Source organism: Dama dama, chromosome 2, assembly GCF_033118175.1.
Source record: "Dama dama isolate Ldn47 chromosome 2, ASM3311817v1, whole genome shotgun sequence".
NCBI lineage: Eukaryota > Metazoa > Chordata > Mammalia > Artiodactyla > Cervidae > Dama > Dama dama.
This window is the reverse complement of record NC_083682.1, coordinates 23,714,156-23,739,853: the sequence shown is the minus strand read 5'-3', so window position 1 is coordinate 23,739,853 and position 25,698 is coordinate 23,714,156. Positions and strand designations below refer to the sequence as shown.

Sequence of the window (25,698 nt, the reverse complement as noted above, 5' to 3'; positions counted from 1 at the left end):
TGTAGAGTTTATATTTCCTTCTCTGATTCAACCAGGATCTTCTTCTTCTTCTTTTTTTTTTGGTCCCAGAGAAACAACAGAGACTTGAGAGATCCAAGAAAAGATTGTCAATCTCTTCTGAGAAGGGACCAAATAATGATCTCTGGAGAACTACTCTCCCCTATAACACATGCACACTAAAGTATGCTGATTTTCTTTTGTAAACTTAGAACAGACTGAGAAGATAATGGACCCTGGAAACCACTCCTCAGTGACTGAGTTCATCCTCGCTGGACTCACAGAACAGCCGCAACTCCAGCTGCTCCTTTTCTTCCTCTTCCTAGGAATCTATGTGGTCACGGTGGTGGGGAACCTGGGCATGATCACACTGATTGAGCTCAGTTCCCACCTGCACACTCCAATGTATTACTTCCTCATCAACCTGTCTTTTGTTGACTTCTGTCATTCCACTGTCATAACCCCCAAAATGCTGGTGAATTTTGTGACAGAGAAGAATATTATCTCCTACACTGAATGCATGACTCAGCTCTATTTCTTCATCATTTTTATCATTGCAGAGGGTTACATGTTGGCTGTAATGGCATATGACCGCTATGTTGCCATCTGTAACCCCTTGCTTTATAATGTCATCATGTCTCACCACATCTGCTTCCGCCTCACAGTGGGAGTTTATATTTTGGGCTTCACCGGGTCTACAATCCATACAGGCTTTATGTTGAGACTCTTTTTCTGCAAGAACAAGATGATTAATCATTATTTCTGTGATCTCTTTCCACTCTTGGAGCTATCCTGTTCTAGCACCTACATCAACAAATTATTGGTTCTAGTCTTGAGTGCATTTAACATTGTGACACCTTCCTTAACCATCCTTGCTTCCTACATCTTCATTCTCTCCAGCATCCTCCAAATCCACTCCATTGAGGGCAGGTCCAAAGCCTTCAGCACATGCAGTTCTCATATTTCAGCTGTTGCTGTTTTCTCTGGATCTGCGACATTCACATACCTGCAGCCATCATCTGTGAGCTCCATGGATCAAGGAAAAGTGTCCTCTGTGTTTTATACCTGCATTGTACCCATGCTGAATCCTCTGATCTACCGTCTGCGTAACAAGGATGTCAAACTTGCCCTGAAAAAATTCTGGAGATTGAAAAATGTGTATGAATAGAATCACTATCATGATGACATAGAAGTCCTTTTGCTCCCTGAGATATAATATGTATTGAGTTTATTGATTTGGAAAACTTAGTGACATATAAATAATATATCCAAAATTCTACTTCAGGCCTCTTCTTCAACATATATTAAAGTCATTATATATAAAATCAGAAACTGTGATTATGTATAATATTCTAAAAACACTTGAGGGTTAAAGGAGTCTTAGTTTTATTTGCAATGATAATGCAGAGAACAAGAACAATATAAAGGAAGGAATGAAGATTTTGAAGACAATCCTAGTAATCTATATTATCAGATTTTATGAAATATTATGCACTATTTCCAGCACTTGAAATGGATAACTTTATTTATATGCACAGCCTATATCAGAGTAAACCCTAGTCAAATTTAGTTTGATTATTTGCCCACAGTACTAAACATAACAAATGGTAAAGCCTAGTGTTTGTTTCCAACACCTGTGATTTTTCTCAAGATGATTCTTTGGCCCCATGTAATTGTGGGAGGTAGTGCTAGTAGTAAAGAACCCATTTACCAATGCGTGAGACAAGTATTTGATGCCTGGGTTGGGAAGATTCCCTGAAGGCAGAAATGGCAACCCACTCCACTGTTCTTGTCTGAAAAAATCCCATGGACAGAAGAGACGGGTTGGATACAGTCCATGGGGTGTGCAAACAGTCAGACATGACTGAATATGCATGAACTAAGGTTTCCCTAGGAATTTTCTTCTACACATCAAGCAACTTCAGTTTCCTATAAGACTGTTTTGCTTTCCTCTAGATCTCCTTAATACTATTTTTACTATTATTTCATCTAGTATCATAAAAATAATAAAAATATTTCTAACCTACTTAATCAAAACAAGAAAAAAGGAGACTTTTTATAGTCTCATATTAGAGACTTAAATTACTATATTTGATAGAAAAAAATTTTTATAAAAGCAACCTCAACAACCTTGACTTATCTTCTCAGTGCAATGCTATAGCTACTTACAGAGCAACTGCTGATATGCTAATTTTTATCACTGTGGTATGATTCAGGCTGTTTTGCCCCATAATTTACAAATAATTGCCATTTCATGTTGGTTTTGTTTTTGAAATTTCTCTGCTCTGCCACTTGAAATATTGCTTTTCTGCTTCTGGACATTTGCCTTGCAACTATGAATTCACATGGTATTTTAGATGCTCAATTGTCTTCAGTCTTTTCCCAAATAAACCATCTTACTCATTAAGATCATGCTCTTTGGATAATGTGCTGCCTTATTCACCTGGGGCTTCAGTAGTATGAGAACCATGAACTTACCAGATGTTCAAGCTGGATTTAGAAAAGGTACAGAGATCAAATTGCCAACATCCATTGGATCATTGAAAATGCAAGAGTTCCAAAAAAAAAAAAAAATCTACTTTTACTTTATTGACTATACCAAAGCCTTTGGCTGTGTGGATCACAACAAACTGGAAAATTCTTAAAGAGATGGGAATACCAGGCCACCTGACCTGCTTCCTGAGAAATCTGTATGCAGGTCAAGAAGCAACAGGTAGAACTGGACATGGAAGAACAGACTGGTTACAAATTGGGAAAGGAGTATGGGCAAGGATTATATTGTCACCGTGCTTATTTACTGCTTTCCTTGTGGCTCAGCTGGTAAAGAATCCATCTGCAATGTGGGAGACCCGGGTTTGATCCCTTGGTTGGGAAGATCCCCTGAATAAGGGAACAGCTACCCACTCTAGTATGGACTTCCATGGTGGCTCAGCCGGTAAAGTGTCTGCCTTCACTGTAGGAGCCTGGGTTCAATCCCTGGGGCAGGAAGATCTCCTGGAGAAGGAAATGGCAACCCACTCCAGTATTCTTGTCTGGAAAATCCCATATATGGAGGAGCCTGGTAGACTACAGTCCATGGGGTTGCAAAGAGTCAGACATAACTGAGCGACTTCACTTTCACTTTCTTTCTTTCTGCCTATTTAATTTACATGCAGAGTACACCATGCAAAATGCTGGGCTGGATGAAGCAAAAGCTGGAATTGGATTGTCAGGAGAAATATCAATAACCTCATATATGCAGATGACACCACCCTTATGGCAGAATGTGAAGAAGAACTAAAGAGCTTCTTGATGAAGGTGAAAGAGGAGAGTGAAAAAGTTGGCTTAAAACTCAACATTCAGAAAACTAAGATCATGGCATCCAGTTCCGTCACTTCATGGCAAATAGATGGGGAAACAATGGAAACAGTGACAAACTTTATTTTCTTGGGCTCCAAAATCACTGCAGATGGTGACTGCAGCCATGCAATTAAAAGACGCTTGCTCCTTGGAAGAAAAGTTATGGCCAACGTAGAGAGCATATTAAAAAGCAGAGACATTACTTTACCAACAAAGGTACATCTATTCAGAGCTATGGTTTTTCCAGTAGTCATGTATGGATGTGAGAGTTGGAATGTAAAGAAAGCTGAGCACCAAAGAATTGATGCTTTTGAACTGTGGTGTTAGAGAAGACTCAGGAGAGTCCCTTGGACTGCAAGGAGATCCAACCAGTCCATCCTAAAGGAAATCAGTCCTGAATATTTACTGGAAGGCCTGATGATGAAGCTGAGGATGAGATGGTTGGATGGCATCACTGACTCAGTGGACATGAGTTTGAGTAAACTCCAGGAGTTAGTGATGGACAGGGAGGCCTGGCCTGCTGCAGTCCATGGAATCATAGAGTCAGATATGACTGAACAACTGAACTGAACTGAACCCTTTTATTCCATTACCCATTCATTCGTCAATGTCAGACATTCATTTTCCAAGTGCTCTTGTATTATTTGACTTAATTTTCATCAGTACTGTAAAAGAAGGAAAGCAGCTACAATTAAAATTCCTATTCTTCCAAATAAAATAAATTTAAAAAAATATTTATAAAAGCTCCTGTCTCGGGCATGATACCTACTCTGTTAGACCAGCTTTACAACCTTGATTCCATAAACTGGAAGTACAAGCTTAAGAATTGATGCTTTTGAACTGTGGTGTTGGAGAATACTCTTGAGAGTCCCCTAGACTGCAAGGAGATCAAATCAGTCAATCCTAAAAGAAATTGACCCTGCCTATTCATTGGAAGGACTGATGCTGAAACTGAATCTCCAGTACTTTGGCCACCTGACTCATTAGAATAGACCCTGATGCTGGGAAAGATTGAAGCCAGGTGGAGAAGGGGATGACAGAGGATGAGATGGTTGGATGGCATCACTGACTCAATGAACATGAGTTTGAGCAAGCTCTGAGAGATGGCAAAGGACAGGGAAGCCTGATGTGCTTCAGTTCATGGGGTCACAAACAGTCATACGTGACTGAGTGACTGAACAAAAACAACATATGTATTCACCTAAATCAGAAAATGTATCCTGTAAAAACAGAAAGACTGGCTTCTATGAGTATCTTAATATTTTTCAGGATGTAGAGTCATAGGAAAATATGTTTATACTTTCTGTTTACATTCTTTCTGTGTCTGACCTTTTGTTAATGTTGCTGTTGTTGTTCAGTCACTCAGTCGTGTCCGACACTTTGTGACCTCAGGAACTGGAGCACTCCATCTCCTGGAGCTTGCTCAAACTCATGTCCACTGAGTCAGTGATGGCCATCCAACCACCATCTCATCCTCTGTCATCCCCTCCTTTTTCTGCTGCCTTCAATCTTTCCCAGCATTATGGTCTTTTCAAATGACTTAGCTCTTCATATCAGGTGGCCAAACTATTGGAGCATCAGCTTCAGCATCAACCCTTCTAATGAATATTAGACTGATATCAATATCAATCAATATCAGGATTGATTTCCTTGAGGTTTAACTGGTTTGACCTTGCAGTCCAAGGGACTCTCAAGAGTCTTCTGTAACACCACAGTTCAAAAGGATCAATTTTTCAGCATTCAACCTTTATGGTCCAACTCTCACATCCATACATGGCTACTCAAAAAAGCAAAACTTTGACTAGATAGACCTTTGTCAGCAAAGCAATGTCGCTGTCTCTTCTTTTTAATATGCTGTCTAGGTTGGTCATGGCTTTTCTTCCAAGGAGTAAATGTGTTTTAATTTCATGGCTGCCATCATCATCTGCAGTGATTTTGGAGTCCAAGAAAATAAAGTATGTCACTGTTTCCATTTTTCTCCATCTATTTGCCTTGAAGTGATGGGACCAGATGCCATGATCTTAGTTTTCTGAATGTTGAGTTTTAATCCAACTTTTTCACTCTCCTCTTTCACTTTCATCAAGAGGCTCTTTAGTTCCTCTTCTCTTTCTGCCATAAGGGTGGTGTCATCTGCATATCTGAAATACTGATATTTCCCTTGGAAATCTTGGTTCCAGCTTGTGCTTCATCCAGCCAGGCATTTTGCATGTTGTACTCTGCAAAATACTTAAATAAGCAGGGTGATAATATACAGCCTTGACCTTTACCAAACTCCAAGTCTCTTTCTTGCTTCTTTTATTCAGCACACTGAAGTAAGTGTAAATCATAGTGTGCTCACCTATAAGGTGGCATTCCATACACATATATTACCCTTCAAACATCCCAGAATCCTGCAGCCACACCAAATCCAATGCTAAAGAAATCTTTTAATTGGGGGCACTTCACTAGAATCTGTAAGAATTCTAGGAAGATATTCAAAACAAGAGGTCTTCCACCATTCGTTTTTTCACGTGGTCCATAGATGAGTAGCAGTGACGAGATCTGAGACATTTTATTTAGAATACATAATCTCGAGTCATTTATGAGACTTACTATCAGAATCTAGGCTTTTGATCAAGATCCTTAGGTTATTCCCATGCACATTAAAGGTTTAAAAGTTTTCAAAAAATACTGATATCTTATGTTATACTCTAAAAATTTGACTTTATTGACATAGGGTATACCCTGGGTATTGAAATAATAATAAAACAAACTCCCTTGTTTACTTGAAATGAGTATCCAAAATTGAGAAACACTAAGGTATGCAAGTGTAACCTGGTAATAATAATTGAACTGATATATTTAACTATATAGTATCTCTCTTCACTAGAGAGACCAATTTACCTTGATTCAGTTAAATATTAGATTATTTCCCATTTTCTGCTTTTAGAACAAAAAATGAAAACATGAGAAAATACTAAAATAGAAGAAATAAGAAACAAAGATGCCTAATAAAACATTTCTTTATATATGCAAATAGCAACTTGAAATTTTAACAGTGAGGACCTTAAAAAAATCAAATATTACATCAATATTATGAATTCTTACCCCAAAACTGTAAATCTTATTATATATAAGATTGACTTTTGAATCAATATTTATATTTTCTATTTATAGTTAAATGAATTAAATGTATCTTTATACAAGTTTAATTAATTTACTTCATTATTTTAAAATCTGTTTCCCTATTAACATTAAGATAACTTGTCAGGAGACTTCCCAGGTGGTGATGGTGGTCTTCACCAGCCAGCCAATACAGGCATAAGAGATACAGGTTTGATCCCTGGGTCAGGAAGATCCCTGGAGGAAGGCATGGCAACCCACTCCAGTATTCTTGCCTGGAGAATTCCAGAGACAGAGAAGCTTGGCAGGCTACAGTCCATGGAGTCTGTCAGACACAACTGAGCATGCATGCATGCAACTTGTCAAGATGAGCCACGATCCTTTAAAACCTGTTTTTTACACAGTGGACTGGCAACCAGTAGCATTGTGTAGGAGTTTGTAAGAGATGCCAGAATCTCAAAATTTCAAATATTCCTTGGAACCACTGGATGAGGATCTGCATTAAAAAAAAAAAAAAGTCCATCAAAAAAGAAAGCAAAATATGCATAGAAATGAATGAAAATGAAAACATGACAACCCCAAACCTATGGAATTCAGTAAAAGCAGTGCTAAGGGGAAGGTTCATAGCAATACAAGCTTACCTCAAGAAACAAGAGAAAAATCAAATAAATAATCTAACTTTATGCCTAAAGTAACTAGAAAAAGAACAAATGAAGAACCCCAGGGTTAGTAGAAGGAAAGAAATCATAAAAATTCAGGTAGAAATAAATGAAAAAGAAACAAAGGAGACTATAGCAAAAATAATAATAATAATAATAAAATAAAAAAATCAACAAAACTAAAAGCTGGTTCTTTGAGAAGGTAAATAAAATAGACAAACTATTGGCCAGACTCATCAAGAAAAAAAGGGAGAAAAATCAAATCAACAGAATTAGAAATAAAAATGAAGAAATCACAACAAACAACACAGAAATACAAAGGATCTTAAGAGACTACTATCAGCAACTATATACCAATAAAATGAACAACTTGGAAGAAATGGACATATTCTTAGAAAAGTATAACCTTACAAAACTGAACCAGAAAGAAATAGAAAATCTTTACAAACCCATCACAAGCATAGAAAGCGAAAGTATAATAAAAAATCTTCCAACAAACAAAAACCCAGGACCAGATGGCTTCACAGCTGAATTCTATCAAAAATTTAGAGAAAAGCTAACACCTATCCTACTCAAACTCTTCCAGAAAATTGCAGAGGAAGGTAAACTGCCAAACTCATTCTATGAGGCCACCATCACCCTAATACCAAAACCAGACAAAGATGCCACATAAAAAGAAAGCTATAGGCCAATATCACTGATGAACATAGATGCAAAAATCCTTAACAAAATTCTAGCAAACAGAATCCAATAACATATTGAAAAAAGCATACATCATGACCAAGTGGGCTTTATCCCAGGGATGCAAGGATTCTTCAGTATTTACAAATCAGTCAATGTGATACATCACATTAGCAAAATGAAAGATAAAAACCATATGAGTATCTTAATAGATGCAGAGAAAGCCTTTGACAAAACTCAACATCCATTTATGACAAAAAAAAAAAAAAAAAAACCTCCAGTAAGCAGGCATGGAAGGAACATACCTCAACATAATAAAAGCCATATATGATAAACCCACAGCAAACATTTTCCTCAATGGTGAAAAGTTGAAAGCATTTCACCTAAAGTCAGGAACAAGACAAGGGTGCCCGCTCTCACCACTACTATTCAACATTGCTTTGGAAGTGTTAGCCACAGCAATCAGAAAATAAAAAGAAATAAAAGGAATCCAGATTGGAAAAGAAGAAGTAAAACTCTGTTTACAGATGACATGATCCTCTACATAGAAAACCCTAAAGACACCATGAGAAAATTACTAGAGCTACTCAATAAATATAGTAAAGTTGCAGGATATAAAACTAGAACACAGAAACTGCTTGCATTCCCATACACTAAACAATGAGAAAACAGAAAGAGAAATAAAGGAAACAATTCCATTTGGCATTGCAATGAAAAGAACAAAATACTTAGGAATAAATCTACCTAAAGAAACAAAAGACCTATATATAGAAAACTATAAAAGACTGATGAAAGAAATCAAAGGTGACACAAATAGATGGAGAAATATACCATGTTCATGGATTGGAAGAATCAATATAGTGAAAATGAAAGTATACCCAAAGCAATCTATAGTTTCAATGCAATCCCTATCAAGCTACCAATGGTATTTTTCACAGAACTAGAACAAATAATTTCACAATTTGTATGGAAATACAAAAAAACCTCAAATAGCCAAAGCAATATTGAGAAAGAGAATGTAACTGGAGGAATCAACCTCCCTGACATCAGACTAGACTACAAAGCTACAGTCATCAAGACAGTATGGTACTGGCACAAAGACAGAAATATAGACCAATGGAACAATATAGAAAGCCCAGAGATAAATCCACGCACCTATGGACACCTCATCTTTGACAAAGGAGGCAAGAATATACAATGGAGAAAAGACAATCGCTTTAACAAGTGGTGCTGGGAAAACTGGTCAACCACTTGTAAGAGAATGAAACGAGAACACTTTCTAACACCATACACAAAAATAAACTTAAAGTGGATTAAAGATCTAAATGTAAGACCAGAAACTATAAAACTCTTAGAGGAAAATTCAGGCAAAACACTCTGGCATAAATCACAGCAGGATGCTCTATGACCCACCTCCCAGAATATTGGAAATGAAAGCAAAAATAAAAAAATGGGACCTAATTAAACTTAAAAGCTTTTATACAACGAATGAAACTTAAACAAGGTGAAAAGACAGCCTTCAGAATGCTAGAAAATAATAGCAAATGAAGCAACCGACAAAGAATTAATCTCAAAAATATAAAAGCAGCTCATGCAGCTCAATTCCAGAAAAATAAACGACCCTATCAAAAAATGTGCCAAAGAACTAAACAGACATTTCTCCAAAGAAAATATACAGATGGCTAACAAACACATGAAAAGATGCTCAACCTCACTCCTTATCAGAGAAATGCAAATCAAAACCACAGTGAGGTACCATTTCAAGCTGGTCAGAATGGCTGCTATCAAAAAGTCTACAAACAATGACTTCTGGAGAGGGTGCAGAGAAAAGGGAACCCTCTTGCATTGTTTGGTGGGAATGCAAACTAGTACAGCCACTATGGAGAACAGTGTGGAGATTCCTTAAAAATCTGGAAATAGAACTCCCATATAACCCAGCAATCCCACTGCTGGGCATAAACACCGAAGAAACCAGAATTGAAAGAGACACGTGTACCCCAAATTCATCGCAGCATTGTTTACAATAGCTAGGACATGGAAGCGACCTAGATGTCCATCGTCAGACGAATGGATAAGAAAGCTGTGGTTCAGTTCAGTTCAGTCCAGTCGCTCAGTTGTATCTGACTCCTTGCGACCCCATGAACCGCAGTAGGCCAAGCCTCCCTGTCCATCACAAACTCCGGGAGTTTGCTCAAACTCATGCCCATCGAGTCGGTGATGCCATCCAGCTATCTCATCCTCTGTTGGCCCCTTCTCCTCCTACCCCCAACCCCTCCAAGCATCACGGTCTTTTCCAATGAGTCAACTCTTCACATGAGGTGGCCAAAGTATTGGAGTTTCAGCTTCAGCATCAGTCCTTCCAATGAACACCCAGGATTTATCTCTTTTAGGATGGACTGGTTGGATCTCCTTCCAGTCCAAGGGACTCTCAAGAGTCTTCTCCAACACCATAGTTTAAAAGCATCAATTTTTCGGTGCTCAGCTTTCCTCACAGTCCAACTCTCACATCCATACATGAGCACTGGAAAAACCATAGTCTTGACCAGACAGAACTTTGTTGGCAAAGTAATGTCTCTTCTTTTTAATATGCTCTTTAGGTTGGTCATAACTTTCCTTTCAAGGAGTAAGTGTCTTTTAATTTCATGGCTGCTGTCACCATCTGCAGTGATTTTGGAGCCCCAAAATATAAAGTCTGACACAGTTTCCACTCTCTCCCCATCTATTTCCCATGAGGTGATGGGACCGGATGCCGTGATCTTAGTTTTCTGAATGTTAAGCTTTAAGCCAACTTTTTCACTCTCCTCTTTCAATTTTATCAAGAGGCTTTTTATTTCCTCTTCACTTTCTGCCATAAGGGTGGTGTCATCTGCATATCTGAGGTTATTTATATTTCTCCCAGCAATCTTGATTCCAGCTGTGCTTCCTCCAGCCCAGTGTTTCTCATGATGTCTTCTGCATATAAGTTAAATAAGCAGGGTGACAATATACAGCCTTGATGTACTCCTTTTCCTATTTGGAAACAGTCTGTTGTTCCATGTCCAGTTCTAACTGTTGCTTCCTGACCTGCATACAGGTTTCTCAAGAGGCAGGTCAGGTAGTCTGGTATTCCCATCTCTTTCAGAATTTTCCACAGTTTGTTGTGATCCACACAGTCAAAGGCTTTGGCATAGTGAATAAAGCAGAAATAGTTGTTTTTCTGGAACTCTCTTGCTTTTTTGATGATCCAGCGGATATTGGCAGTTTGATCTTTGGTTCCTCTGCCTTTTCTAAAACCAGCTTGAACATCTGGAAGTTGTTGGTTCATGTATTGCTGAAGCCTGGTTTGGAGAATTTTTAGCATTACTTTACTAGCATGTGAGATGAGTGCAATTGTGCAGTAGTTTGGGCATTCTTTGGGATTGCCTTTCTTAGGGATTGGAATGAAAACGGACCTTTTCCAATCCTGTGGCAGCTTCTGAGTTTTCCAAATTTGCTGGCATATTGAGTGCAACACTTTCATAACATCATCTTTGAGGATTTGAAATAGCTCAACTGAAATTCCATCACATCCACTAGCTTTGTTTGTAGTGTTGCTTTCTAAGGCCCACTTGACTTCACATTCCAGGATGTCTGTGGTACATGTACACAATGGAATATTACTCAGATATTAAAAAGAATGTGTTTGAATCAGTTTTAATGAGGTGGATGAAACTGGAGCCTATTTTACAGAGTGAAGTAAGTCAGAAAGAAAAACATCAATACAGTATATTCATGCATATATATGGAATTTAGAAAGATGGTCACTATGATCCTATATGTGAGACAGCAAAAGAGACACAGATGTAAAGAACAGACTTTTGGACTCTGTGGGAAAAGGCGAGGGTGGGACAATGTCAGACAATAACATTAAAACATATATATTACCATATGTGAAATAGATCGCCAGTCCAGGTTTGATGCATGAGATAGGGTGCTCAAGGCCGGTACACTGGGATGACCCTGAGGGATGGAATGGGGAGGGGTGTGGGAGGGGAGTTCAGGATGGGGGACAAATTTACACTCATGGCTGATTCATGCGAATGTATGGCAGAAACCATTACAATATTGTAAAGTAATTAGACTCCAGTTAAAATAAATGAATTAATTAAAAAAAAAATGAAGCCATAATATGACCATGCTTTTATGGGTATAACAGTTATTCAGTTAATATATAGTAGCTAATTTATGCCCAGATACTTAAATGTTTTAATCAAATGAAACTGATACACTGATAGAAAAAAAAAAAAAAAGCATCACACTTTGGCTAGTATTGAATTGACTCTAAAATTACTTATTTTATTTTACATTTACTTTACTCATCCACATCTCTAACATGTTTGAATTCTATTGAGAGCACATGCAAAATACATGATTATATTTTAAGAAGGTTGGCATACCAAACACCTAGTTTGTAAACAAAGCCTTTTACAATTTGGAGAATAGAATAATTTTCTCACCTCCATCATTTAAATCATGAAGTCAAATTGCATAGATCAATCTTGGTACCCTGATGCCCTGGTCACAGTGGTGGAGTACATGACTTGTATTTAGACCATTGTACTCTCACCTCTAAGATTATCCAAATTAGAAAAAGTCTTCTTTTTCTAATGGTTCCTAGGGTGGGAAAACCTATTGAGGTATAAGCATGATGTCTGCCAAGCAGTTACATTTCTGTTTCTGGGTTCAAAGTCCAGGGAGAAGGAAGCTGGGACATTAGAGCATCAGATCTCAGGTGAAGTGATACAGGTTGTCACATTTCAGATATTTTCAGCTGGGATGTTGCTAAAGAAGACAGCTCCAACTGATATAACTACTTTCCACAGACTTGTGAATCCTCTATGCATTAATTATAAAAAGCATACAAGACTACTACTTATTATAAATGGAAGGAAAATACTATGTCATTCGACATGCATATTAATTTATGAACATAGAAACTTGGAAGAAAAAAGAATACTCAGAAATAATACTAGAAATGTTCATACTGATGGATTTTAAAAATGCTTAAATTGCTATTTCTCTTAAAATTTATGAAATCTCTTAATTATAAAGTTCTTGAAGTTTATAATTTCTATTCTAGTCCAACCAGATTCATTGTTTGTCCTAGAGTAGCACATCACCTCATAGGAAATAGATAGGGAGAGAGTGGAAACAGTGTCAGACTTATTTTTTTGGGCTCCAAAATCACTGCAGATGGTGACTGCAGCCATGAAATTAAAAGATGCTTACTCCTTGGAAGGAAAGTTATGGCCAACCTAAAGAGCATATTAAAAAGAAGAGACATTACTTTGCCAACAAAGTTCTGTCTGGTCAAGACTATGGTTTTTCCAGTGCTCATGTATGGATGTGAGAGTTGAACTGTGAGGAAAGCTGAGCACTGAAAAATTGATGCTTTTAAACTATGGTGTTGGAGAAGACTCTTGAGAGTCCCTTGGACTGGAAGGAGATCCAACCAGTCCATCCTAAAGGAGATAAGTCCTGGGTGTTCATTGGAAGGACTGATGCTGAAGCTGAAACTCCAATACTTTGGCCACCTCATGCGAAGAGTTGACTCATTGGAAAAGACCATGATGCTTGGAGGGATTGGGGGTGGGAGGAAAAGGGGATGACAGAGGATGAGATGGTTGGATGGCATCACTGACTCGATGGCATGGGTTTGGGTAGACTCTGGGAATTGGTGATGGACAGGGAGGCCTGGCAGGCTGCAATTCATGGGGTCGCAAAGAGATGGACACGACTGAGCAACTGAACTGAACTGAACTGAATTGAGCAGAAGATGCTTGCGATTTCCCTGCATTATGTGTTTCCTCTGATGAAGGATAAAGAATGATCACAGATTTACTCTCTGTCTCTGTCTCTGTCTCTGTCTCTCTCTCTCTCTCTCTCTCAGACACACATGTACAGACACACACATGTGCATAAACCTCTCTCTCTCTCTCTCTCTCACATGTTCATAAACCTCTCTCTCTCTCTCTCACACACACACAAACACACACACACTTAAGTACACTCATTTTCTGCTTTTTTAATTAGAACATGCTGAGAAGAAAATGGACCCTGGAACTCACTCCTCAGTGACTGAGTTCATCCTCAATGGTCTCACAGCACAGCCACAACTCCAGCTGCCCCTTTTCCTCCTCTTCCTAGGAATCTATGAGGTCATGGTGTTGGGGAACCAGGACATGATCACATGATTGGGCTCAGGTCTCACCTGCACACCCCCATGTACTATTTCCTCAGTGATTTGTCCTTTATTGATCTGTCCGTCCACTGTCATTACCCCCAAAATGCTGGTGAACTTTGTGACAGAGAAAAATATCTTCTTTTACCCTGAATGTATGACTCAGCTCTACTTCTTTCTTCTTTTTACTATTGCAGAGAGTTGTATGTTGGCTGAAATGGTATATGACTGCTATGCTGTCATCTGTAAGTGCTTGCTTTATAATGCCATCATGTCTTATTATAGGTGCTTCTAGCTCACAGCAGCAGTTTACATCTTGTGCATCATTCATTTGACATTCCATACTTGCCTTATGTTGAGACTTTATTTCTGCAAGGCCAATGTGATTAACCATTATTTCTGTGATGTTTTTCCACTCCTGGAGCTATCCTGTTCTAGCATCTATTTCAAAGAATCATTGGCTCTAGTCTGTAGCTCTTTCAAAGTCCTGATTCCTGCCTTAACTATTCTTATCTCCTACTCTTCATCCTCTACAAAATCTTCCACATCCACTCCATAGAGGGCAAGTCCAAAGCCTTCAGCACCTGTAGTTCCCACATCTTCGCTGTTGCTGTTATCTATGGATCTGCAGCATTCATGTACCTGCAGCCATCATCTGTGAGTCCTATGGACCAAGGGAAATTGTCCTCTGTGTTCTATACCTGCATTGTGCCCATGCTGAATCCTCTGACCTACACTCTGCAAGACAAATTGGCCCTGAAGAAAATTCTGGAAAGTGGAAAATGTAGATGAATAGACTCCATGTTGGTGTTATATCAGAAATACCTTTGCTGAGATACATAATGTTTTAGCTGTATTGTTCAAATTTTTGAAATTCAGGATCATTTTCCCATACAATACATTTCCCAAATTCCTTCCAGGCTAATTCCTTTGAATTTGTGTTACATTGACTGTATAAGGAGAAATATCAAAAATAAAGTCAGAGACTCTTGAGAATGAAAGAAGTTACAGTGTAATATAAAAAAAGAATACAGACAACAAGAATCACTGATGATCATCATAATGCAATAACAATATTTTTGAGATAGTATAAAATATCAAACTCTGTGTCCAACAGTTTATATTAGACAACTTTCTTTAATATTCCTGATATTCTTTCAAGGCAAGCCCTAGTATCATTTCTGTTTGAAAGATGAATAAATTGAAGCTTGTTTACTTTGAGTGAATGTCCATAGTCCCAAACATAATAAAGACAGAGGCTAGAATGTCTGGCTCCAAAAACTGTGATTTTACCCAAAGTAATCTATTGGCCTCAGGTAACTGTGGTTAAGTGTAAGGACTTCCCAGTAATTTCTTTCTACTCATTAAGCTTCTATCTCCTGTGAGACTGTATTGTTTTTCACTAGATCTCTTCAATTTGATTTTCACTTTTACTTCATTTGATTTAATGAAAATAATCAAAATATTTCAAACTTGCATTGATCAAGCAAAAAGATCAAATGCAGAGTGACTGCAGAAACTTATGGTAAGACTAATCAAAGAGATTAAAATTATCATGCTTAATGCCAACAATTTTACACAAGTAGTCCAACACATTTTTATCTCTAGGGGCTTCCCTGGTGGCTCAGTGGTAAAGAATACAGCTGCCAATGCAGGAGATGTGAGTTTAGTCCTTAAGTGGGGAAGATTTCCTGGAGAAGGAAATGGCAACCCACTCCAGTATTCTTGCCTGGGAAATCCCATGGAGAGAGGAGTCTTGCGGGATACAGTCCACAGGGTCACAAAGTGTCCATCCAAAAACAATCTTGCCACTAAACTACAACAATAAATTTATGTTAACAACTACTCATAATAACCCCAAATTCTGTAAGTTGTATTACTATCACACCCTTTTGCCATATAAGTTATAAACAATTGTCATTTCACATCAGTTTTATCTTGGAAACATCGTTTCTCTCCCCTCATATTGCTCCTTTTTAGCTTCTGATCATCAACATCCGGTAACTATAAATTCACATGGAGCTCTAAATACTCAGTGTCTTCTGCCTCGTCTCAGTTCAAACCGTCTTTCTCATTACTGATAGATCAAAGTTCTTTGTGCAGTGTGCTGCCTTATTCACCTGTAGTGTCCAAATAAATGGATATATATATATATATATATATATATATATATAAAACAATATTATTTACCACCCATGTAGTTCATTATCCACTCATTCATCAATGTCAAACATTCATTTTCAATTATTACATATTCTTTGACTTAATTTTCATGTTATTTGTCTTATTATTTGACTTAATTTACATTAGTACTATAAAAGAAGGCAAAATGGTTACAATTACAACTTCTACCTTAGGCATGATTCTTAGTATGTTATATATAGTCCAGATATATATAGTCCAGAATATGTATGTGTTTGAGTATACACACACACACACACACACACATATATATATATATACATATACATATATATATATATAAATCAGCTAAATCAGAACATAAACTCTGTTAGAACTGAAAGAATGACTTCTATGGGTCTCTTCAAATTTTTAATTTCTGAGTAATTATAGGATCTGTTTACTTCTTGTTTACATTCTTTCTATATCTGACCTCTACCAAACTCCAGCTCTCTTTCTCACTTCTTTTATTTGGCACAGTGAAGCAACTTCAATTGTAGTCTGTTCACTTATAAGGTGGCATTCCAGACACACAGTATTCTTCTCCAAACATATCAGAACCCTGCAGCCACAGCAAACCCAAAGCTAAAAGATTTTTGATGCATGGGTATGGTGGATTTTCCTTGAATCTGAAAGAACTCCAGTGGGAGGTATTCAAAACAAGAGATCCTCTAGAACCTTGTTTCTCAGAGTTGTCTATAGATGAGAAATATTGGCAAAAATCTGAGAAATTTTATTTAAAATGTATAATCTCAAACCATACACGAGACTTACTATCAAAATCTGCTTTGGATCAAGATCCTTAGGTTATTCTCATGCACATTAAAAGTTGAGAAGCTTTTGATAAATATTGATATCTGACCTCACACCCTAAAATTTTGACTTAATTGGCATAGAGTTCACCCTTGGTATTGAAATTAAAAAAAAAAAAACTTCCCTGATAATTTTTTAATGAGTTTAAATGAGTATAAAATTGAGAAGCACTAGCTTCCCTTGTGGCTCAGCTAGTAAAGAATCCACCTGCAATGTAGGAGACCTGGGTTTGATCTTTGGGTTGGGAAGATCTCAGGGAGAAGGGAAAAGCTACCCACTCCGGTAATCTGACCTGGAAGAATTCCATGAACCCATAGTCTATGGGGTCACAAAGAATCGGAGACAACTGAGTGACTTTCACTTTCAATGTAACACAAGTATAAACTGGTAAAAGTAACTGACTCTTCTTATATTTAACTATAAGATCTCTCCTGACTTGAGTGTGCAATTACCTTGATTCAATCATTTCTAAGTATGGTTCCAATTTTCCTATTTTAGAACAAAAAGTGAAAATATAATATATAAGAATAGAAGTGAAACATAAGTGCCTAATAAACTATTTTATATATGCAACTTAGCAACTAGAATCATTAACAGTGAGCACCTAAAAAAATAAAAAATTAAGTTAATATTCTGAATTCTTACCCCATAACTTTAAATCCAATAGCATATAGATTTGACTTTGAATTAATATGTATATTTTGTATTTACATATAAAATTGATTAAATACATTTTCGTATAAGGATAAATGATTTACTTCATCATATTAAAACTTGTTGGCATGTTAATATTAAGATAACTTGTCAGAATGTTGCCCAGTCCTCTAAAACCTTTTATTCACAGAATGGACTGGGAACTGGTAGCTCTGGCTAGAAGCTTGTACGAGATGCAGAATCTCAAGACCTCAAATGCTCCTCAGAACCGCTGGATGAGGATCTGATTTTGAAAAAATATCCAGGTGAATCTGTGAAGAAATCTTAATCACTAATTGATGAGTTTAAGACTGACAAAGAATCCCTCTTGAAGGGAAAAGTTAGACAACTGGGGCCATGCCAACTGTAACTGCTTCTTTTCTCAAGAGCTTGTCTCCTGAGAAGTGGAAATCCTTGGAGAGTATTTGAATCCATGTTATTTATTGCCTGGCATATATGAAATCCAGGACACACCTTCATAGCACAGTGATCACAACCGCTCAGGGGAGAACTGAGAAAGGTGCAGATGTTTGCTCCCTTGAAGCTGAAGAAACACACACTAAGACAAAGTTAGAGATGCTGACCTGTGATGCATACCAGCTTCAAAAGGGGCTCTAAGACCTGGGCTGTGCTGGCCCTCTCGACAGACAGCAGAAAGCTGGGTACCTATCATTCCTGACACCAATACAGAGCTATCTTCTGAGTCAAAGGAAGCATGTTGCAAATAAAATTTGGTGTTGAGATTTCCAGCAAGAAGAAAGGTGAGTATATTCATCTCACATTTGTGGCCTGAGACTATTAAGTCTGGAAATACTAATGTGAAAATTCAGGCAAATATTCCTCATATATTCATGTATGGGATTATGTATAAAATCCCATTTATATTCTCAGCACTATACAATTGCTTGTTATACAAAGGAGAATAAGTCTGATTCTGTGCATCATCTGACTTACAGTATATCTCAAGTCTAAAAATGTACTGTTTAGAAATGACAGTTTTTTGAACTTGAAGTAGGAAGGTTAAAACAATTACAAGGTGTTGGAGAATGTTTTCATGATGATTTCTAACTTAAATAAGATTGAAAAGAAAAGAGAACTTATTTAGCACACAACAGAGACAAAGAGAATTGGTAAGATTATTTCATGTGAAAAAAAGAAAAAAAAAACATGTAAAAAGACAGACAGCAGCTACCTGCTTCTCCTTTAGCCTTCAATATTCCCCAGCATCAGAGTCTTTTCCAGTGAGTCAGCCCTTCACATCAGGTGGCGAAAGAATTGGAACTTCAGCCTCAGCAACAACGCTGTCCAATGAATATTCAGGGTTGATTTTGATGGCACTCATAGGAAATGGTAACAATGATATGGCATCATGAGGTAGACAGATGAGGCAGTTTGTGGCTGAAGGTGAAGAATTAAGAGATTCTGCATGTCACACTTTAAATCCCAACTATAGATGCCCTCTGTATATGTCTATCTATATTTATATGTACACACACAAATGTATATATATATGAATATGCATATTTTATGCATGTATGTATTATACTATGACTCATTCATCTATTCATCAGTTGCTGAACATAAATTTGAATTATTTCCAATTTGGATTGTTATGCATACAGCTGCCATGCATGTTTTAATGATGATTAACATGGCTAAATTTTTTAATAGAAAATATATTTATTATATTTGAAAATGAGGCTTTATAAATATTGGATTGAGATGTATTGTGATTCCATAAATAGACCCAGAGTTAAGTGATTATATAGGTCAAAAGGATACCTAAACAGTGAATCATTTCTATGGAACATTCTACTGCAAACGAAAAAAAAAAAAAAAGCAAAATGGATTCCTTCCAATGACTGTGTTTTTCTCTTTCCCCTCCAGGGACTATGCAGACAGAAATGGCAGCAGAAAATCACTCCTCAGTGACTGAGTTCATCCTCGCTGGGCTCACAGAACATCCACAAATCCACCTGCCCCTTTTCCTTCTCTTCCTGGTAATCTATGTGGTCACGGTGGTGGGGAACCTGGGCATGATCACACTGATTGGGCTCAGTTCTCACCTGCACACCCCCATGTACTATTTCCTCAGTAACTTTTCCTTCATTGACCTCTGTCAGTCCACTGTCATTACCCCCAGAATGCTGGTGAACTTTGTGACAGTGAAGAACATCATCTCCTACCCTGAATGCATGACTCAGCTCTACTTCTTTGTTCTTTTTATCATTTCAGAGGGTTACCTGTTGGCTGCAATGGCATATGATCGCTATGTTGCCATCTGTAGCCCCTTGCTGTATAATATTACCATGTCCCATCAGGCCTGTTTCTCCCTCCTTTGTGGAGTGTATATGATCGGACTGGTATGTGCATTCTCTCACACAGGCTGCATGCTTAGGGTTCATTTCTGCAAATTAGATGTGATCAACCATTATTTCTGTGATCTTCTGCCCCTCCTAAAGCTCTCCTGCTCTAGCACCTATGTCAACGAATTACTGGTTCTATGTTTTGGTGCACTTAACATCTTTGCCCCCATCCTGACCATCCTCAGCTCCTACATCTTCATCATCTCCAACATCCTCCACATTCGTTCCTTGGAGGGTAGGTCCAAAGCCTTCAGCACATGCAGCTCCCACATCTCAGTTGTTGCTACTTTGTATGGATCTGCAGCATTTATGTACCTGCAGCCATCATCTGTGAACTCCCTGGACCAAGGGAAAGTGTCCTCTGTGTTTTATACTATTGTTGTGCCCATGTTGAATCCCCTGATCTACAGCCTCAGAAATAAAGATGTTAATGTTGCCCTGAAGAAAATGCTTAAGAGAATATTTTTGTGACCAGACATGAAATGAGCATGATATTTTAGATCTGGTCGTTGCTCATTACATTGCATGGATTTATGGTTCTGAGAGAGCCAATTCCTAGACAGGTTGATGAGAAGTCTGGGGGTCCCCAAGGAGAGAGGAGTCTGGAATTCTCAAGGAGGAGGAAAGGACAATTTTTTTTTCCCTTTACATTCCTTAGTCCTAGTCACATAAAACATTTTTATCTTTAAGCCTGGAACCGATAATTACACAACAAACAACTCAGTTTAAACTCTGTACTAAGGACTATATAACAACAATGCATCCTGCTTGAGGACAGTTTCTCCTTCCTGACAACCTTCTGGCTAATCCTGTTATCTTAAAATATAAATTGTGGGAGTGGGTCTAGTAAAATTTTCACAAACTTGAGACATTCTTTTGATTCATTGTAATAACTAATTAAAAGGCATATAACTCCATTGCTAACACTAGCAAGGGGGCACTCCCCATCCCCGTTCTGATATCTGTGTCAGAAGTGTTCTCTCTTTTATATGTTAATAAAACTTTATTACCCCAAAGCTCTGAGCGATCAAGCCTTGTCTCTGGCCCCTGATTGAATTCTTCTCCTCTGGAGACCAAGAATCCTGGTGTCTTTCATGGTTCAGAAACAACCTTTCAGTTCTCTTACTTCAAAATCTTTACCAGAGCTTAAAATCTGAGTTAAGAACTCCTTCATGCTTTGTAACACTGCTCAAACCAGTATGTCTCCTACAATGCATTTATTGTTTTGGTTATGCAGTTGCCTGCTTATTGTTCAAAATGCACTGAACTGTAATGTTCATAAAGGTCACCCCCATGCATGTATTTTACTGCCATATCTGCAGGACCTAAGATAGTTTCTGGCACTAGAAAGACCTTGATAATTTTCTTATTTCTTTTTAAAAAGTATTTAGGTTGATGGGGTCGCAAAGAGTCAGACATGACTGAGTGACTGAACTGAACTGAACTGATGTGAAGTCATATTTCTCTCATACTATCTTTACCCATTACTTTCTCCAAATATCTACACATCACTTTTAAATGTTAAAATCAATTAAATTTATACCTGAAGAGTTCTTCAAAGGTCTGCAATAAAACTGATGGCATCCTAAATTATTTCTATACAAAAATTTAGAAAAATGAAAAGTAGCTGCTATATCAAACCCCAGTGCAGATAGTATACCCTATGAGCACCTGATTTCTTAAGTCATTTGATAAAGTTAACAATCCAATATCCTCGAAACAAAAACTCTTGGTTTTCAATCATGCAGCCTACATGTGTTAAAAAATAATATGTATGTTTGATATCTGATGGGTCAACATAGCAAATCAGAGGTACATTGGTATTTGGAACTTGAATACTCCAGTCTAGAGTACCATGGTTTCCAATACCCAGACTAGAAAAGAACATCACCTATGCTGACATTGAGAAAATTCTTAGCATGTAGAATTTTATCATATATAAATTAAAATTCAATAAATTTGATTTCAAGATAAAGAGAAAGTATGATGACCTATATTGCTGCAGTCAGAACTGTGGATCTTCCTAGATTGCCACGTTGAACCAGAACATGAATTTTTTTTATTCCTCTATATATTAAGCAATCAACATTTAGTAAACTTTTTCACAGTAAGCGACAGATTTCTATATTATTCCTCAATATTTCTTTTATTTATAGAGTTAGGTAAAGTCATCAACTTATTATACTTGTTAGGAAATTTTCATGGGGTTATGACAGTAAACAATTGAAACCTTCCTGCAGCCTACATGTTAAAATGTTTCAAGTATTACTGTTTTATAAATACATCATGGCATCTAAATACAGTTAATAGAGGTCAATGAGAAAAGAAAATCATTCAAATATTGCACACAAAGATTTTTTTTCTGTTTTTTTTTCAATTTATCTTATGTGAAATCACTTTAGAAAATTCCTTTAATGCATGTCTTAAAAATTTCCTAAAATTTTGAATTCTTTTTTTTTCTTTTTTTTTTTAAATTTTTATTAGTTGGAGGCTAATTACTTCACAACATTTCAGTGGGTTTTGTCATACATTGATATGAATCAGCCATAGAGTTACATGTATTCTTATATAGCTTGACATGAAGTTCACTGGAGTTCTAATAAAATCTCTCACATTTTTGTTTCCAAGCTATAATCTAACAAAAATGATAAATTACAACTATATGGGACGATTAAACACTTGAGAGTCAATGGGAGAAAAGGGACTTGCTAATTGTAACTTTTCCCAAGAGCTGATACTTGTGGGATATGATCCTAATGGGAGATCATCAGCATTACTTGTTCCTCATCTTTTGTTAGCATCAATACTCAGAGTATAAATCACAGTTCATATCAAGCAACCATTGCAGAGGGCCATCAACTTCAACCAGTGATTCAGTTATTACAGCAGAGTCTTCTAGGTTACGGCCCTACAACAACTAGAAATCCTGCAATGTCAGTACTCAAAACTATCCACCAGCATCACTAGAACCATTTTTCCCTTCATGAAAATAGAGGAGAAGAATACACGGCACTGATGTTTTGGGGAGCAAGAGGGATGTATCTGAATCCCAGTCCTGGACTTTAAAAAGTTGGATCTCCTGTTCTAGCTCCCTCACAATGCACTAATAGATGAGAGTAGCTATTTTTCTGTGTCCATCTGTCCTCACTCTAATATCCACACTTCCTGAGGAGCAAAGGTTCCCTTATCATCTCTCTCTCCATGCTGGATAAAAGTATGGCCAGTATTTCTTTGTTTACTCACTTCAACTCAGGCAGTGTGAGAGCTTTGTTCACTTGTGTTGGAGTCTATGTTAACTTATTACTACACTCTTTTCAATAATTTCATTTAAAAAGTCATACTTATTGATACTTGTATGTAAGGCATTGTGCCAAACACTGTACTGAGTTTACCATCTGTTACAGAAGAAAATTCATAGGTATCTCATAATAATTGATACAGAATTAAGCATGTGCAAAATGTAAACTTGAGAAAGGTATTCCTGAGCATATAGTTAACTGGGGTTTCCATTATTAAAGCCCTTGACTTAAGGACCCTAACTATTGAATATATTCCATCAGATACCCTGGGAATGTGTGAAAGACAGATAAAGAAATATAATGAGTCATAGAAGAGATTCTAACAAATGCTCTTGTGCAATAATTAAATCCTATGATACCTGGTGGGATATAAAAATAAAAGATTTTGTTGTTGGGTGATATAAATCATTGAATGACAGAAATTTTTCAAGCTTTATTTGGGTCCTAGGAAATATTGATATTTAGGAAGTTAATATTTAATAAAAATTTCAAATTTCTGTATCATTGTATGCATTTAGGTAGAAAGGAGGAGCAAGAAAATGTCTTAAGAAAAAATAAAATAAAAAAAAATTCCAGCCATCATAGCAGAAATGAAAATGCCACTGAGACAAAAGATAATGGAAAGAAACTCAATAGGTTAACATTAAAATAACATTACAGTATTAAGGTCTTTCCAAGAATATGGGACTGTGCTAAGCATATCATAGGAATCACTTACCTGAATTTACACAGAAGGTAGATTTTAGTGTTTCTGTTTTTCAGAGAGTTGGACGACAGACATATCTCAAGACCACACAGCAAGAATGGGGTTAAGCTGAGGATTCAATCCTCTACTGTCTAACATAATCAGGATCCATTAGAATGAAGATAAAAGAAGTACATTTAATCCAACTACCTATTAGGTGTGTCCTTAGAGAATATCTGCTATGTGTGTGGTTATTCAGTCTGAGTAATCTGTACTCAAATTTTTATGACTGTCAGCTCAGAGTGTGTTTGATGATAGGGATGTTTGTCTCTGCTGTGAAACCATATATTTCTTCCCATAGTTTGAAGCAGTTGATTTTACCAAATCTCTTGAATGTATACAATAAGTTCAGTACCTCTTACTGCCATGTGATGAATGTTGAGATAACTGTCTTGTGCAATATGAATTTTTGCTTTGCTAGAAAAAATTATCCTTGATTATTTTAGCCATCTTAAAATACCATATTTCTAGATCATATTTATAAAAATGTATACCTTTTCCTATATCACACACAGTATTTTATTTCAAACTGAACACAATAGTCCAAATATTACTTGAGTGTTAAGAATATAAATTTCTGTTTTCTAGAACCTACTCATTTCCTTATCAAATCTAAAAAAAAAAAAGATACATTGGTTTTTAAAAAGCATATCACTGTTGACTAGAATTGACACTAAAATTACTTATTTTATTTTGCATGTACTTTATTAATCCACATCTCTACCATCTTTGAATCCTATTTAGAGCATGTGCAAAATACATGATTATATATAAAAATGTTGACATAGCAAATGTTTAATGCTTTGCATAGATCTTAGTACACTGATGCCCTGGTCACAGTGGTGGAGTACATGACTTGTATTTAGATCATTATACTCTCACCCCTAAGATTATTCAAATTAGAATAAGAAAGAATGGTTCTTAGAGTGGGGAAACCTATTGAGGTATGAACATGGTGTCTGCCAAGCAGTTATATTTCTGCCCTCTGTGGTCAAAGTCCAGGGAGAAGGAAGTTGGGACATTAAAGCATCATTTCTCAGGTGAAATGATACTGGTCTTCAGATATTTTCAGTTGAGATATTACTAAAAAAGACAGCCCCAACTAATATAACTACTTTCCACAGACTTGTGAATCCTCTATACATTAATTATAGAAAGCATGCACTACTATTACTTATTATAAATGAAAGGAAAATTCTATGTCATTCAACATGCATGATATTAATATATAAACATAGAAACTTGGAGAAAAGATGAGTAATCAGAAATAATACTAGAAATGTTTTTTGGACTGGCTTTAAAAATTCATAAATTGTTGCTTGTCTTAAACTTTATGAAGTAACTTAATTATAAAGTTCTTGAAGTTTATAATTTCTGTTCTGGTTCAATCAGAATGATTGTTTGTCCTACAGTAGCAGGATATACTGGAGAATTCCCTTCATTATGTAGGTCCTCTGAAGTGGGATTAAGAATTATCTCTGCAGAATTACTCTCTGCCTCTCACACAGACAAGCACACACATACATACATATGTGCATAAACCTCTCTTTCTCTCTCACACACACACTCACACACAAGTACACTCATTTTCTGTTTTTTAAACTTAAAACCTACTGAGAAGAAA

At 36.8% G+C, this 25,698-nt stretch overlaps 2 protein-coding genes and 1 pseudogene across 2 annotated transcripts; all 3 read left to right on the top strand.

Annotated features, from left to right (window-relative positions):
* The first annotated feature begins 202 nt into the window (after positions 1 to 202).
* Positions 203 to 1,165, top strand: LOC133068172 (putative olfactory receptor 8G3). The gene has a single exon (XM_061159295.1). The coding sequence runs from the start codon at positions 227 to 229 to the stop codon at positions 1,163 to 1,165; it is 939 nt and encodes a 312-aa protein (XP_061015278.1). The 5' UTR covers positions 203 to 226.
* A 545-nt stretch (positions 1,166 to 1,710) lies between these two features.
* LOC133068166 (putative olfactory receptor 8G3) lies at positions 1,711 to 14,769 on the top strand (annotated as a pseudogene).
* A 4,799-nt stretch (positions 14,770 to 19,568) lies between these two features.
* LOC133066838 (olfactory receptor 8G1-like) lies at positions 19,569 to 20,501 on the top strand. The gene has a single exon (XM_061158241.1). It carries the CDS (start codon positions 19,569 to 19,571, stop codon positions 20,499 to 20,501), a length of 933 nt encoding a protein of 310 aa, XP_061014224.1.
* The last annotated feature ends 5,197 nt before the right edge of the window (positions 20,502 to 25,698 follow it).

What these genes read in the sequence shown, in the direction of transcription:
- LOC133068172 (XM_061159295.1), top strand. Translation starts at nt 227, where the DNA reads ATGGACCCTGGAAACCACTCCTCAGTGACTGAGTTCATCCTCGCTGGA.
- LOC133066838 (XM_061158241.1), top strand. Translation starts at nt 19,569, where the DNA reads ATGGCAGCAGAAAATCACTCCTCAGTGACTGAGTTCATCCTCGCTGGG.